We start from the raw sequence: 15,787 nt of genomic DNA, 5'->3' as shown, positions 1-15,787 counted from the left end.
CTCCATGTAGCGCATTTGGGTGGATCAGCCCGCTTCCAGGCGGCTGCGATGTCCCTCTTTGCCACCACCAGAGCAGTAGTTAGGAAGAATTTCTCATTACGGGTACCGTCCAGACCGTCCGTTATCCCCAGCAGGGCCACTTTGGGATCATGGGGGACCTCCCACCCCAGTATCTCAGTTAGTTCAGTTTCAATCTCGCCCCAGTAGGCTCCCAAACGCGGACAGGCCCACACCATGTGGAAGAAGTCCGCCGGGTCTGCCCTACAGCGCGCACATGAGGCATCTGGAGAAAGACCCGCACGGTAGAGGCATTCCGGGGTCAGATAGGCGGTATGTAGGTAATAAAGCTGGATGAGCCGCAACCTGGCTGATGAGGTAATCGTCCTGGGTGCCATAAGGGCGTCCCTCCAATCAGCATCAACCAATGGTCCCACCCAGGCCTCCCAGCGCAGCTTCATGTCGTCCCAGTCCGTCGGGGTGTTATTGACCAGGATCCGGTAAATACGGGAAATTCCCCCCTTCCCCAGAAACCCCAACATCACCTGAGCTTCGGGTGGGCTATGATCAGGGATCCTTGAATCCAGAGGTACATGAGATTGAATCGCGTGACGCAGCTGGAGATATTTATAAAACTGCGAGGGGCACAACAAGAACCGATCCCGGAGCTCCTAGAAGGAGCACATGCGACTCCCCCGCCACACATCGCCTAAACAAGAAATCCCAAGGAGATCCCACGCTCGAAACCCTCTCAACCCCGCGACCTCCCGCAGCCAAGCGCCATGCCAGAGCGGTGTAACACGAGTAAGTTTACCCGACCACTGGGTATGCCGGAGAGCGGCACGCCATACCAAGAATGGGGCCCGTACAACGTCCGGGAGCGCCCGAGGAACCGTCGCCCCGTAGAGCATATTTTGAATAGAGGGGAACCCCAGCAGCTGTACCTCCAGCCTGTAGGCCGGGTCGTCCCACCCGCCCGAAAACCAATCGTGGACCACCAGGAGCTGAGTTGCAAGATAGTACAGATAAAGGTTGGTCATGCTCAGACCTCCGTCATATGATGGAATCCGGCACCGGCTCAAGGCCAGACGGGCTCTACCGCCTCCCCAGAGAAACTTGGTCGCCATTTTATCCAAGTCCCGGAACCAAGGACGAGAAAAAGAGCAGGGCGTGTTCTGCAGCATGTACAGGAACTTGGGAAGGATCATCATCTTGTAGAGTGCAATCCTCCCCAGCGGGTTCAAGGGGAGCGATTGCCACCTCACCAGGTCTGATTTGGCTTTATTGACCACGGGGGCCACATTAAGGGCCCAGCAGAGCTCTGGTAGAAGGGTGACCCAGATCCCCAGATACTTAAAAGAAAGTCTCCGGAGGGGAATATCGGACTGCCAGTCGAAGCAATCTCTAGCCGGATGCAGCGGAACCAAGACCGATTTCCTGGGGTTGAGAAGGAGACCCGATGCCTGACCGAACCGGCGAAGAATCTGACAAACAAGAGGACCGGAGATAGCTGGGTCTGAGAGGTAAAGGAGGACATTGTGCGCATACAGAGCTATTTTATCAGGAGCCATGCCCGGCCAGTCCCACCCACGAAGAGCAGGATCCGACCGGATCAGAACGGCCAGGGGTTCCATTGCCAAGGCGAAGAGGAGGGGCGAGAGCGGTTAACCCTGACGTGTCCCCCGCCCGATGAGAAACGGGCGGGATAGAGCCCCATTCACCAACACTCTGGCCCGTGGAGCCGCGTACAAGACCCGGACCATGGCGCGAAATTGAGGACCGAACCCCATCCTCTCCAGTACCTCTTCAAGGTAGACCCACCCCACCGAGTCGAAGGCCTTCTCAAAGTCGACTAGCAACAGGGCCAGGTAAGGAGAGAGACGCCCCCGGTGAGCCATGGCGAGATGCAGGCGTCGCAGGCAGTGCCGAGTTCCTCGGTTCGGCATGAATCCACATTGGTCCGGATGGACCAGTGAAGTAAGGTGCGGGCGCAGCCGTTGCGCCAGGATGGTAGCGTATATCTTAATTTCAGTATTAATGAGAAATATCGGCCGATAGTCTGAGCAGGACTGTGATGGGGGCTGCGTTTTGGGGAGAACGACTATCGTAGCCGTGTCCGTCTCCGAAGGGAACGAGCCTTTCTCCATCACCTCTGCAAAGAGGCCCAAAAGTTGCGGAGCGAGGGCGTCACGGTAGTGGGCATAATATTCCTGTGGGAAGCCGTCCGGACCCGGGGTTTTCCCAGGAGCCAGATGGCTGATGGCTGCGTCAATTTCTTGCAGCGTAACGGGCGAGTCCAGGGTCTCACCGGCCTCTCGCCCCAAGCACTGCAGGCCCGCTCCAGCCGTTCCCATCAGCTCCGTCAGGGGGATCCCCGGTGCCCGAGCCCGGTACAGCGTGGAATAATAATTGGCAAAGGACTGAGCCACCGCCACGGAGGCAGTGTGAGTTTCGCCGGTAGGGCCCACAACAGCAGGGATAATCCTGTTTGCCCGGGGGTACGTGGCCAGCCGGTGGAGAAGTGCACCGTTCTTATCCCCCAGCCGTATACTCGAGCCACTGACGAGCGCCATAGAGTTTTCGCCGCCTCCATGGAGTGCAGACGAATCTCCTCCCGCAGAAAGGCCAGCCGCCGCGCCCGCCCAGCATCACTCAATGCCTCCTGGTCACGCTGAAGCTCCAAGGCCTGCGCTTCACACTCCGTAAGCTGCTGGAGGCGTCTCCGGCGCTGGTGCTGTACAAGTCCCTTGGCCGCTCCCCTAATAGTCGCCTTACCAGCCTCCCAGAGGAAACCGCGGCAGAAACAGAGCCCGCGTTGTGGTGATCGTAGCTAGAGATCTCGTCTCCTACCGACTTCCGAAAGTCCTTATCCTGTAGGAACCAAGCGTTCAGGCGCTACACCGGGCGGGCGGAGAAGGGAGGCGGGCCGAGGGCCAGAAGCAACGGAGAGTGGTCCGAGAGGCCCCTAGGAAGAATGCGGGCGTCCTGAACCTTAATATGGAAATTGACACAATTCTCCATAGTCCTGCCAAGAGAAAGACCAAATGGGGGAAAATGGAGGAAGCCTGAGTTCCTGAAGAACAAGTTACTTACCTTCGGTAACGATATATCTGTAAGAAACATTAGTTAGTTAGATTCCTCACCTTAGAATATCTCCAGGCGTCAGGCTGGATCCGGAAAGATTTTTGTCAGCAATACCCTTGCGCGTCGCCAAGCGTCGTCTGCGGCTCCGCGTCCGTCGTCGGCGTCGCCGTGATGCGGTCGGAGTACTTAGACGCCGCCCTCACGCGCTGACGTCAGTTCTTGTACATAGCTTTCCACGCCAGGAACGCAGAGCCATGCAAGAGACCGACACTGGTGCCCAAAAATTCTAGGGCCCTGAAAGGGATGACCTCAACCCTAGATATCGGTTCGCAGAACGGGGAGGATGGGTGGGTCGGTGAGGAATCTAACTAACTAATGTTTCTTACAGATATATCGTTACCGAAGGTAAGTAACTTGTTCATCTGAAAGAAACACGTTAGTTAGATCCCTCACCTTAGAATAGATACACCAGCAATACCAACCCCGGTGGTGGGCTGCGAACCAAGATCACACCAGAAAGTCTTGGAGAACAGAACGGCCAAAGAAGCCGTTCCTACGGACTTGGCTGTCCAGGCAACAGTGTTTGGCAAACGTGTGCAGCGAGGCCCGCGTTGCTGCCTGACAAATGTCCTGCAAGGGGACTCCCTGGCAAAGGGCAGTGGTCGCCGCTGTGGCCCGAGGGGAACGGGCCCTCAGCCCTACAGGAGGTTCCTTTTTAGCTAAGGAGTAACAGGCCTTGATACACAAAACGACCCACCGAGAGATGGTTCGCTTGTGCACCGCCCGCCCCTTCTTAGCGCCCACGTAGCCAAGAAAGAGTTGGCCGTCCACCCTGAACTGTTTGGTGCGGTCCAGATAGAAGGACAGCGCCCGTTTTGGGTCCAGACGGTTGAGCCTCTCTTCCTCCTTCGAGGGATGCGGAGGCGGAAAGAAGGTGGGCAGCGTAACAGACAGTCCGATGTGGAAGGCAGTTACCACCTTAGGGAGAAAGGAAGGACGAGTCCTGAGAACAACTTTGTCCGGATGGACAGAAAGGAAAGGAGGCTTAGAATTGAGAGCCTGGAGCTCACTCACCCTTCTAGCAGAGGGGATGGCAACCAGGAAAGCAGTCTTAAGCGTCAACAGACGAAGGGGACAATTATGAAGCGGCTCAAAGGGAGCGCACATCAGAAACGTCAATACCAGATTCAAATCCCACTGAGGCATTACGAAAGGGACAGGAGGAAACATGTGAGTAATGCCCTTAAAGAAGCGAGAAACAACAGGGGATTTGAAAAGAGAAGGCTGATCAGGAAGCCGTGAGAAAGCAGAAATAGCTGAAAGGTAACCTTGAAGGGTGCCCAGAGCAGAGCCCTGCTGGGCCATGGAAAGAAGAAAGAGGAGAACCTCAGAAAGAGGGGCGGAAAGGGGATCCACAGCCTTTGCTGTGCACCATGCCACAAATTTGTTCCACCTGCAGGCGTATACAGATTTTGTGGAGGGACGCCTAGCTGCCAGAATAACCTTACAGACTTCAGGAGGCAAGTCAAATGGCATCAACTGCTGCCACTCAATCTCCACGCATGGAGGTGGAGGCTGGATAGGTTTGGGTGGAGGACCGTCCCATGCTGCTGCGACAGAAGGTCCTCCTGAAGAGGCAGTCGTATCGGGGGATCGATCGATAGACTAAGTAGCTCGGGACACCAGTATCTTCGTGCCCAATCCGGAGCCACCAAGATTACTTGGGCCCTGATCTTCTTCAGAACTCTGGGCAGAAGTGGTATAGGCGGAAAGGCGTACAACAGACCGCAACTCCACTAGCGACGAAAGGCGTCCCCGAGCGAGTGCCGCCTTGGAAACTCCAATGCGCAGAACTGCTGACATTGCGCGTTCTCTTCGGTGGCGAATAGATCTAACCAAGGCTCGCCTCACTGCCGAAAGAGGCCTTACGCCACGTCCGAGTGTAGACGCCATTCGTGATCCATCATGCACCGGCGGCTGAGTTAGTCTGCTCTGGCGTTCAGAGAGATGTTGAACCACCAGGGTGATGCCCTGATGTTCCAGCCATGTCCAGAGGCGCAGGGCCTCCTGACAAAGGGTCCACGACCCCACCCCGCCCTGTTTGTTGCAATACCACATGGCGGTGTGTTGTCCGTGAACACCTGCACTACACTTCCCCGGACAGAGGGAAGGAATGCCTTCAGTGCAAGTCGGATCGCCCTCAGCTCCAGAAGGTTGATACGGAGCGGAGACTCCGCCAGAGACCAGAGGCCTCTGATCTCTGCCTCTCCCATGTGGCCCCCCCATCTCAGGAGGGACGCATCTGTCACTACTACGTGCTCCGGTTGGGGTAGGGACCCAATTGCAGTTCGTGAGCCACCACTACAACTGTCTCGCAGTGTCCTCCGAGATCAGGACGTGGTCGGACAGGTTGCCCTGATGCTGGGCCCACTGAAACTTCAGGTCCCACTGCAGAGCCCACATTCGCCATCTGGCGTGATGCACCAACAGAATGCAGGAGGCCATCAGACCCAGAAGCTGCAGCACCAACCTGACCGAAACCCGGGATGGAGGCCGAAAGATGGGAATCAGAGCCTGAATATCCCGGACCCGCTGTTCCGGAGGATAGGCCCAGAACTGCGCCGAGTCCAGAACCGCTCCGATGAAGAGGAGCTTCTGGGAGGGACTCAGATGCGACTTTGGCACATTGATGGAGAACCCCAGCAAATGCAGGAGGTCGGCCGTAGTCTGGAGGTGGGAGATGACTGCCTGGGGTGAGCCCGCCTTCGTCGAGATAGGGGAAGACTGGAACCCCCAATCTGCGCAGGTGAGCTGCGACCACCGCCATCACTTTCGTGAACACCCGAGGGGCACTGGTGAGGCCGAAGGGGAGCACGGTAAACTGAAAATGCTCTTGGCCCACCGTGAACAGCAGGTAACCCCGGGTGGGCCGGCAGGACAGGGATGTGGAATTAAGCGTCCTGCAAGTCCAATGCTACCCTCCAGTCTCCAGGGTCTAGGGCAGCCAGAACCTGAGCTAAGGTGAGCATCTTGGACTTCTCCTTCCGGAGGAAGGCGTTGACGCTCCTGAGGTCCAAGATAGGGCGTAGGCCCCCTTTTCCCTTCTTGGGAACCAGAAAGTAGTGGGAATAGAAACCACTACCTACTTCTGGACCAGGAACGCGATCGATGGCCCCCTTGGCCAAGAGGGCCGTAACTTCCTCCTGCAGAAGTTGCAAGTGATCCCTCGAAATTCAATGGCACTGCGGTGGCATGGCTGGAGGGTTGCCTCGAAGGGGAGGGAGTGGCCCCTTCGGACGATTTGCAGCACCCACCTGTCCGATGTGATGGTACGCCAGTGGAGCAGGTGATGACGAACTCTGCCTCCCACTGGCGTGGAATGGGCCTGAAAGCTCGGACTAGGAGGGCTTTGAGGCGGATGCTGCTGGGATGGATGTGGACAGACCGGCACGTTGTCCCCCTGTACCGCCTCGGCGGAATCCATGTCCGCGTGGAGGTCGGCCGTAGCCTTGGAGTCCTTAAAGCGCTCCAGCGCACTATCCGCTTTGTCGCCAAAAAGGCGACTGCCATCGAAGGGCATGTCCATGAGGGTGCTCTGGACATCCCCGGAAAAACTCGGACCGCAGCCAGGCTTGGTGACGAAGCGCCACCGTGGTCGACATTGCCCTGCCCAGCGAGTCCGTTGTGTCCAGTCCACATCGGATTGCATGCCGTGCCGCATCCCGCCCGTCGGCAAGAGCCTGGGCGAGACGTGTCCGGGCCTCCTCCTGACACTGGGGCAGCACGTCCTCCACCGTATCCCACAGGGAGTGGGAGTAACGGTCCAAAAGGCACGCGGTGTTGATAGACCGCAACCCCAAACTAAGTGAGGAGAACAGTTTCTTCCCAAACTGTTCCAACCTTTTGGATTCCCGATCCGGGGGAGTGGACAGGAAGGAGGTCTGGGAGTAGAGGCCTGGATAACCAGGCTCTCGGGCGTGGGGTGCATGGACAGAAAACTGGGGTCGCCCAGTGCAGGGCGGTGGTACCGGGCCACGTTCCGGTCCACAGGAGGAACTGTGGAGGGCTTGGACCAGGTGCCCTTCAGAACGTCAATCAGTGCTTCATTAAACTGCAGCAGAGGCTCCGAGGAGCTTGCATACGATTGGAGCACTTCAGTGAGGAGATTAGTCCTCACGGCCACAGCAGTCAGCTCTAGCCCAAGGGCTTCGGCCGCCTTGCGCAGCACCACAGAAAAGGTAGCACCTTCCTCCGAAGCCACGGTCGGAGGAGAGATGAAGCCAGTGTCAGGGGAGGTGTCAAGACCACTGGCATCCCCCAGTTCGTCTGCCCAGTCCTGAGATAACTGGCCCTGCCGGGCCAGGGGGGTCCTCAGACCCCTCCCAGTCGTCACCGTCATCCGATTCCTGGTATACAGGTGGAATGATCGGAGCCGGGCGGAAGATGAAACTGCCACCTATCGGCACCGGGTGCGGCGCCGGCTGGTGCCGCTCCGACACCGGGCCCGGACCCGGACTAAACTGGGGAACGGCATCGTCCGAAGGTGGCGCCAGGGGTGGCACCGGAGGAGTCGGCGCCGGCGGAGGGGTCGTGAGGTCGACCGGCACCGACTTGAGATCCCGGCCTGGATGTCTCGGGGACCTGCGGCGTCGGGATCGGAGTCGACGATGGCGCCGGGGCCGGAGCCGCCGGCTCGCTAGGATTCCCAGTCGAGCCTGCGGGGCCCGAAGGCGCGCCGGCAGGCGTCGATGGCGGAGCCAGGTTCCTCATGGCTATGAGGAAGGCACTGACCTCCGTCGGAGTCGCGTCAGTCCCAGGGACCGGAGGGTATGGGGACGGACGGTGCTCATGCGGCTCAGACGGAGCCGCGCGTGTGGTGCCACCCGAAACCTCAGCCGAGTCGCGCGACCGGCGAGGGGAGCCAGAAGAGCGATGTCGCCTCTTCGACTTCTTGCTGTGCTTCGAGTTACCGGATCGCGAAGACTTGGACCCCGACGAGCGGTGATGGCTGCGGCTCCGCGACCGGTCCCTCGACCTCCTCCTCGACAGGGACCTTGAACGGCGCGGAGCAGAGTGCCGGAACTCGAGTAGCTTGCGGGACCGCTCCCGCCTAGCCTTCAAAGTCAAGGCCCGGCAGTCGAGGCACGACTCGGCATGGTGGTCGGCCCCAAGGCAATAGAGGCACCGGCGGTGGTGGTCCGTGACCGACATCAGTCGGTGACAGGAGTCACAAGCTTTGAAGCCAGGCATCCCTATCGGCACCAGAGTCTAGGTCGACGAGAATGGAACCAAAAAAAGAGTTCAAAAAAGTTTAGTCAAAAAGTGACTAAAAGGGTATGCTCTTCCCGGATCGGCACTTACTGGCGCGGAAAAAAGAAGAACTGACGTCAGCACGCGAGGGCGGCATCTAAGTACTCCGACAACGTCATCCCGGCGATCACGACGCCGACGACGGACGCGGAGCCGCAGACGACGCCTGGCGACGCGCAAGGGTATTGCTGACGAAAAATCTTTCCGGATCCAGCCTGACGCCAGGGGATATTCTAAGGTGAGGAATCTAACTAACGTGTTTCTTTCAGATATCTAAATGCAGGCCAGGATTATGGACTGATTAAGCTGGTTGAGGCTGATTGCTCATGCTAGTGGTCTATGTAAGTGATGCCCTCATGCAGTATCCAGGCGTGACAGCAATACCTTGGTTTTGAAAAGGAGAAGTTTTGACACCCATCTTCTAACCATCATAAAACATTAATTAAATTGAGAGGATTAAAAGTTTTCCCCTGGAAATTTTCCCTCTTTAGTTAGATTGACCAACAGCTTTGTATCATCCACATACATATACAAACAACTTCCTATAGCAATCAGATGGCTAGCAAGAGCCTGCCTACAGACAGGGAAAATATGAAGCCATATGAATCCCTATATGAGACAGAAGTTAAAGTCAAGAACTCGGACCTGGCAGCTGATGTTACTGAGGCTCTCCAACAGTATGTTGAAGGCTGCTGGCAAGTCCAGTGGTTGAAATGCACTCAATTACACATATGGTACCAAATTATACAACAGTTTCAACATTAGAAACAAACTTAGCATGCACTGCTGTAACAAGCCCTGTCTAAGCCTGTGGAACAAATTGGGAAATGCAAGATCACCTAAGTTTAGAGACAACACGCACAGCTGGTGCCCTAGGGCCTCATAATGAACAAAATAAATCAGAATATTCCAAAAAATCTAAATGATGCAATGCTGAAAAGAAGTTGAAACATTGATGCAATTATGCAAGATGATTTAATGAGTTGCTTGCATGCTTGTTGTGTAATTACAAATGTTACATCACACTTGTATATGACAAAAAAGAGAAATGCTACTTACGCAGTATGTATATGTTCTTGGCATATAGAGCTGTAGAGTCATATGCTTTTGCATAGATCGCCATCTAGTGTTGGGTCCGGATGTTTGCACTTTGTTTTCGTTCGAAGAAGTCTTTCCAGTCACGAGGTAGGTGACTCCTCCTTTCAGTGATAGTGCGCATGGGCATCGACGTCATCCTTAGATTGTTTTGCCATAAATGGTGATGATGGAGTTAGTAAGAGTAGTAAAGAGAGATGTCCATGTATATAGTATCTAATTAAAATATTACTGCAACAGGTAACGGTACCCAGGAAGGCGGGTGGGCGCATATGTCTCTACAGCTCTATATGCCAGGAACAGATGCATACTGGGTAAGTAGCATTTTCTGTTCAAGGCATACAAGCTGTAAATCATATGCTTTTGCATAGACTACATAGCAGTTATATCCCAAAGCGGAGGCTAACCTGTAGCTGTTGCAGTCGTCTGAAATAGTGTACGTAAAACTTTTTGGCCCACACTAGCTTGCTGTCTTGGTAACACATCTACACAATAGTGTTTTGTCAAAGTGTGGTGTAGACCATGTTGCAGCTCTGCAGATGTCATCTATGGGTATATTTCCTAAGAATGCCATAGAAGCCCCCAGATTGCGTGTAGAATGCGCTCTAGGGGGAATTGTTAACGTGCGTTTAGCTTTTATGTAGCATATTTGAATGCACTTAGCTATCCACCTTGCAATACTTGATTTTGATATTGGATTGCATTTACGTGGGGAGCAAAAGCAACAAAAAGTTGCTTGGTTTTCCTGAAAGGTTTTGTCCTTTCTATGTAGTATAGTAATGCTCTTTTGACATCTATGGTGTGAAGAACACGTTCTGCCACTGAATCTGGTTGAGGGAAGAACACAGGCAACTCAACAGATTGGTTGATATGAGAGGCAGAAATGAATTTAGGTAAAAATTTGGGGTTAGTTCTTAGAACTACTTTGTTTTGGTGTATTTGTAAAAATGGATCTTCTATGGTTAGTGCCTGAAGCTCACACACTCTTCTCAGAGATGTGATGGCTATGAGGAAGGCTACCTTCCAAGTGAGAAATTGTAGTTCACATTTGTGCAATGGCTCAAAAGGTGGACCCATGCTTCTTGTAAGGACTAGGTTGAGATTCCACACTGGAACCAATGCGGTCTGTTTTGTAATATATGCAGCTATTGAAGAAAGATGTAAGCGTATAGATGTGTACGCTAAATTGGAACACTGTAGATGTAGTACATAGCAAATGATGTTTTGAACAGAAGCATCTAGCGGATTGATTTTATTGTTGTTACAGTAAATGACCAATCGCTTCTACTATGGCTGGGTCCAAACTGGAATGGCGAGCAAAAAAATGATGGATTTAGGCCCAGATCTCTGTACTGGGGTGAATGTATGACATTGTTCTGCATTCTGTCAATCAATTGTTCTTTTTGTATTTGTCACCCCGAGTGGGACGTTTATGCCCAGACATGGGTCCTGTGCTCTCCATGCCACTGGAGTCAAGCTATCCTGGCTGATGAGGGCTGAAAGTCTGAAACCGGTCCTAGGATTCTTGTTTCCAGTCCAAGGAGGACCTGGCCTGGCAGTTCGGGCTAGACTGTTGCCATTGGGCGCAGCGTCAAGACTGATTTGCATATGGCTGGGTCCAAACTGGAATGGCATGGTGAGAAAAAAAATGATGGATTTAGGCCCATATCTCTGTATGGGGTTGAATGTATGACATTGTTCTGAATTCTGTCCATCAATTGTTCTTTTTGCTGTATCAGGGTGAATCACCAACTTCATCTGTTTCGGATGTGAAATCGGACCGAGGCTCTTTAGATGGAGTGTCTCTATCCTTGGATGCCTGTTTCGGCACCGAAGGTTTCGGCTCTGAGCCATTTGGAGCCGATGGTGTCAGCTTGGACTTGTGTTTCGGTGCCAAAGGTGTTGGGGTGGCACCGAGATGGGGTCGGTCCGAGCCCGAACTGGAAGGCTTTTCTTTATGTTGCGAAGCCGGGCCCGCAGGCGGGGCGTCGGAAAAGGTTTGTTGGTGTCGACCTTGGCCTGAAGGCAGAGGAGGGACCGGAACCTTTGTCTTAGGTTGTTGGGGGGTAAGGGGTTGTCTTTACTCAAGGTATGCTGACCCGGAGTAACTTGCTCCTCTTCTTCGATGTCTAAGTCGTCCTCGGACACGGAGAAATGTTCTTCTTCTTCGGCTCCTTGGGCATGATGTTCTGGGTCAGACTCTTCGCCGAAGATGTCTGGTGCGGAGCTGCTTTGCTGTTGCATCTCATGATATCGAGCCCGGCGATCACAAACAGTCTTTTTCAATCGGAACGATCAGCACACGTCGCAGTCTTTCTCGTCGTGTTCCGGGGACAGACAGAGGTTGCACACTCAGTACTTCTTCCAAGTCTGAACCCTTTTTCTTCATAGTCCTATAGGTTGTTCTCTTTCACAAATTCCTTTAGCTGTGACATCAAATCCTGCCCTAGTAATTTGGCTGTGTAAGGCAAAATGGAAATGGAACGGAAGTTGTTAAAATCCTTAGGATCTAACATTTGTTTTTAGAAAGCGAGGCTTATAATTGTCCATTTCCACTCTGCTGGCACAACAGCTGTTTTTAAAGTGTAATTAAATACAGTTGTGAAAGCTTTCACCTCAGCTTGAGCCAACTGTCCTATGAAGCATGCTAGACACTTAGCATTCAGTGAAATTGTGGTACAGTACCCGGAAAGGAATGAAAGAGGATTGCATTGCCATCAGATTATTCAATTTGTCTCAATCTTGAACAGCTGTTGAACACGTTACCAGCTGCAGAGAAAAGGTCACTAAATAATCTTGTTTTTTCCTCTACTACACTCTTTAAAGGTAACTCGGTCGTACGCATGGTAGACTGATACATCAGGTTTTCGAAGCAACATAAAGCAAAATCTTTTACCCTGCACCTGGGCTGTTGCACTGAATCTATAGACTGAACATCCTGCTCTCCTGTGTCTCCTCTAGTTTCTAATAAGCTTGGGAAAGGAATGACACCAGAAGCAACAAAAATGCGTACAAAACAGACATAAAGAAGATGTACACAGTATTTAGTAGGAAAGCCAAAGGAAAGTGTATGTTAGTAAGGGACAACTTGCATCAAAAGTTCCACACAGACTGTTCTGCACCTCCATATTTTCCCAGGAAGCAAGTGTCTAAAACGCTGACAAAGAACTGAGCAAGAGGAAATGGCGAACTACTGCAGGATCATAGTAGGATTATTCCATTGATCAGTAAACTAAATGGAGAGTCAAGTTCCTCACACTGTCCTTCACCGAAAGGGAGTGCAAGTCAGGCCACACCAAACTCCTAAACCTTCCATCAGATACATCTGTCTAGACTTCAAACGTGTTTGTAATGAACAAGTTGAAATGAAAACAGTTCAATTAATTTCATTAAAAAAGTTTGATAGTGTAGAAATATACATTTGTACCACTTGCCTTGCATTCACAATGTTGCCTGCGTTTAATTCCACCATTTCTTCAAATCCAATTGCAAAAATATCAATAGGCTTGTATCTTCTATCTGTAAGTAAATAGTTTAACACATGATTACTTCGTGCACCAAAATACATGAACATAGAAAGGTATAGGCCTAAAGAAACCCAGACCTAAAACAAATGACAGATAAAAACAATAGAACTAAATATTAATGTATACAAAGAGAACTACTTCTGCATACTTTCGAACCGGAGGACTTCATTTTGAATCTCGGCCTTGGCGCTTGCCACAACATAGTGTGATTCTGAGTATATCATATAATTTCCCTGTACATAATGTAAGACTGCACGCGAATGCGAACACTGCAACATATTATCATTTGTGTAAATACAAACAGTGCCATTTTCGTATACCTTCTCATAAAATGGAACGGCCAACGTTACAAATGTACTTTTGCATGAAAAGGAGGATACAATAATGTATTGTACACAAAAATATCGTAAGAAATAAAAGCTTTTGAAAAAAACATGTATTTTTGGATTTTAAAGGGTTCTGCAGTAATTTGCAGACTTTTATTGTAATGGTTGCTATATATAGATATATATCTCCATATATACCCAACACATACATACTTCCTTTCCATTAAGTAAAGAAGTGCGCCGTACATCGCACCTTAGTGCAGACAGGCGTTTTTAATCACCAAATGGGAATGTGGCAGCTTGCTTAAAAACAAATAATCCAGACGCGTTTTGGCTGATGTTACAGCTTTGTTCACATGTAAGCTTTCAATGGATTGTGGCATTCCCCGCATCATTACGCACGCCTACTAGAATCCAGTGTAGTCACACCATACTACAATCCCCAGAATGCATTGTTGCACATTGACAATTTCTTTATCCTGCAATTCATTTTCCCATTTGTCTTCAAAAAGCGTGCTTAATTTTTCCTTTTACTTCCCAAGTAGTATTTTGTGTCAAAATTGAAAAGAGTTTAAGTGTCTGTTCATGTGAAGTACACTCTTGTGAGGTATACTCTTTGGTTTGGAACAATAGATACATTTTGAGAAAGGTTTTTTGATCTACTGATTGGTGTTTACAGAGAATCTCATCTTTATGGTAGAGTGTGTACAATTCCGGACAGTGACGCTGTATAGTCCTACCCCAGGATACTGATAGGTATGGGGAATTGCATCTTGCAATTCTCTGTACTTTTGAGGCTTTGCATAGGATATGCAACTCAAGGCTGGTTGGATCATTAAGTGGTTAGCAAGATGTTCTTGCTATCCATCTAGCACTAACACTAAATGAATGTATACTTGTTAGAGTGCTGGTATTTGCACAAGCGTAGCAGTATTTTTCACACAAGTGTGGTCGAACGCCAAATGCAAACCAAGAGCTAGAAGTCACTGACATTCTTGTGGTGAAAAAACGATGATGGATGGAATGCTTGACTTAATCTGAGCCACTGACAATCGATCGGATCACCTCCCAAACCATCATTTTCGCCCACTATGGCACCTAAGTTTGGACCAAGACATGTGCAAATAAGTCTTTTAAAAAAAATCTTTTTATTGTCATGTTATCCATAAAAGTACAAAAATAGCATACTTGTATTACAGCGGAAATGTTAGAAGTACAACCCTTGTCAGGCAATCATTCCTATGATATGGAGATCGGCTTATAAAAGTACACGAATTTCCAGGAGGTGAGTGCCGCGGGGGAGTTTAGGGATGGTGAGCCTGGAGGTAAGAGTGGGAGTGACCACCCACCACCAGTTTCCAGTCTTCTCATGTTATGGCCAGGCATATTAAGTCATGTTAAGACCCTAAGTGGGACAGATACCCAAACATGGGTCCGCTGCACACTGTCACTGGAACTAAGCTATACCTGGCTGATTAGCCCATAACAAGGGCAAAACCAGCCCTGGATTGCTTGTGTTACAGTTCAAGGAGGATCTGACTTGTCAGTTCGGGATGGACTGCTCCCACTGGAGCGGGGTTAAGACTGATTTTCACATAACTCAAATGTGGATAGGGGCACCAGCAAAAAATCCAAGATGAATCCAATATGTTGATTCCAAATTTGCTTATTTATTTCAATCCAACTATTTCAAAAAGATGCAGCCAACGCGTTTCGTTCCAACAACAAATAGACTGATTTGCATATGGATGGGTGCAAAATAATGCTGGATTGAGGTGCGGCCCAAAGTAATTACCAGTGGCTGAGATTAACTCAAGCATTCCGTCCATCACTTTATGTATACCCGAGATTCCTTTGGCGGCATTTTTGCTTCCCTAGTTTCATGTTGGGACCCACACCAGCAAATTGATAGACAACATCTAGTGTCCCCAGAGGCCTCATGGCTTCTCAACCCAAACATCAAGTTAATTTGTGGTCTATCAGAGGTAAGCCTTCTATATTGCCTTAGAGAATCGTTGTATTCTTATCTATAAAGACTGCATGAGGTTTCTGTGAACTGTTCTTTATGCTTCCCTGGAAAACCAGTTCTTTCTGACCCTCGCTTGTCAAGTGCCTAATGTCATAGGGCTACAAGTATGATTTGCTCAATAGTTTTTCTGTGTTGACAGTTTTTATGCAAACCACCTCGTTACTGCCTACACCATTCCAAATCAATCTCTCTAGCAATGCTGTAAGTGTAGATATGCATGTAGTTTGAATCCCGCAGCACTACCAGTGAGATGAGTACCAGATTCAAGGGAATTATGGTACTATAGTGAGAGACATTCTATTCATGATCACAGAAATAGCCATTCGTAGTAAACGGTTGCAAAGGAAACGGGGGGCTATGGTATTTATGAGAACAGCTTGCTTCCCTTTATTTAAACTTCCAAAGCTCTTTGAAAAGCA

At 50.7% G+C, this 15,787-nt stretch overlaps 1 protein-coding gene across 7 annotated transcripts in view; it reads right to left on the bottom strand.

The window, feature by feature from the left end:
* SYNJ1 (synaptojanin 1) overlaps positions 1–15,787 on the bottom strand; it is a 683,220-nt gene that overhangs the window by 326,868 nt on the left and 340,565 nt on the right. For all 7 annotated transcript variants that reach the window (XM_085623112.1, XM_085623114.1, XM_085623109.1 and 4 more), the window contains one exon: positions 12,921–13,005. In XM_085623112.1, coding sequence (XP_085479238.1) covers positions 12,921–13,005 — 85 coding nt within the window. The remainder of the gene's footprint in view (positions 1–12,920; positions 13,006–15,787) is intronic.

This window comes from Triturus cristatus, chromosome 8 (genome assembly GCF_964204655.1).
Source record: "Triturus cristatus chromosome 8, aTriCri1.1, whole genome shotgun sequence".
Taxonomy (NCBI): Eukaryota; Metazoa; Chordata; class Amphibia; order Caudata; family Salamandridae; genus Triturus; species Triturus cristatus.
The sequence above is the reverse complement of the archived record's forward strand: the minus strand, read 5'-3'. Positions and strand labels throughout refer to the sequence as shown.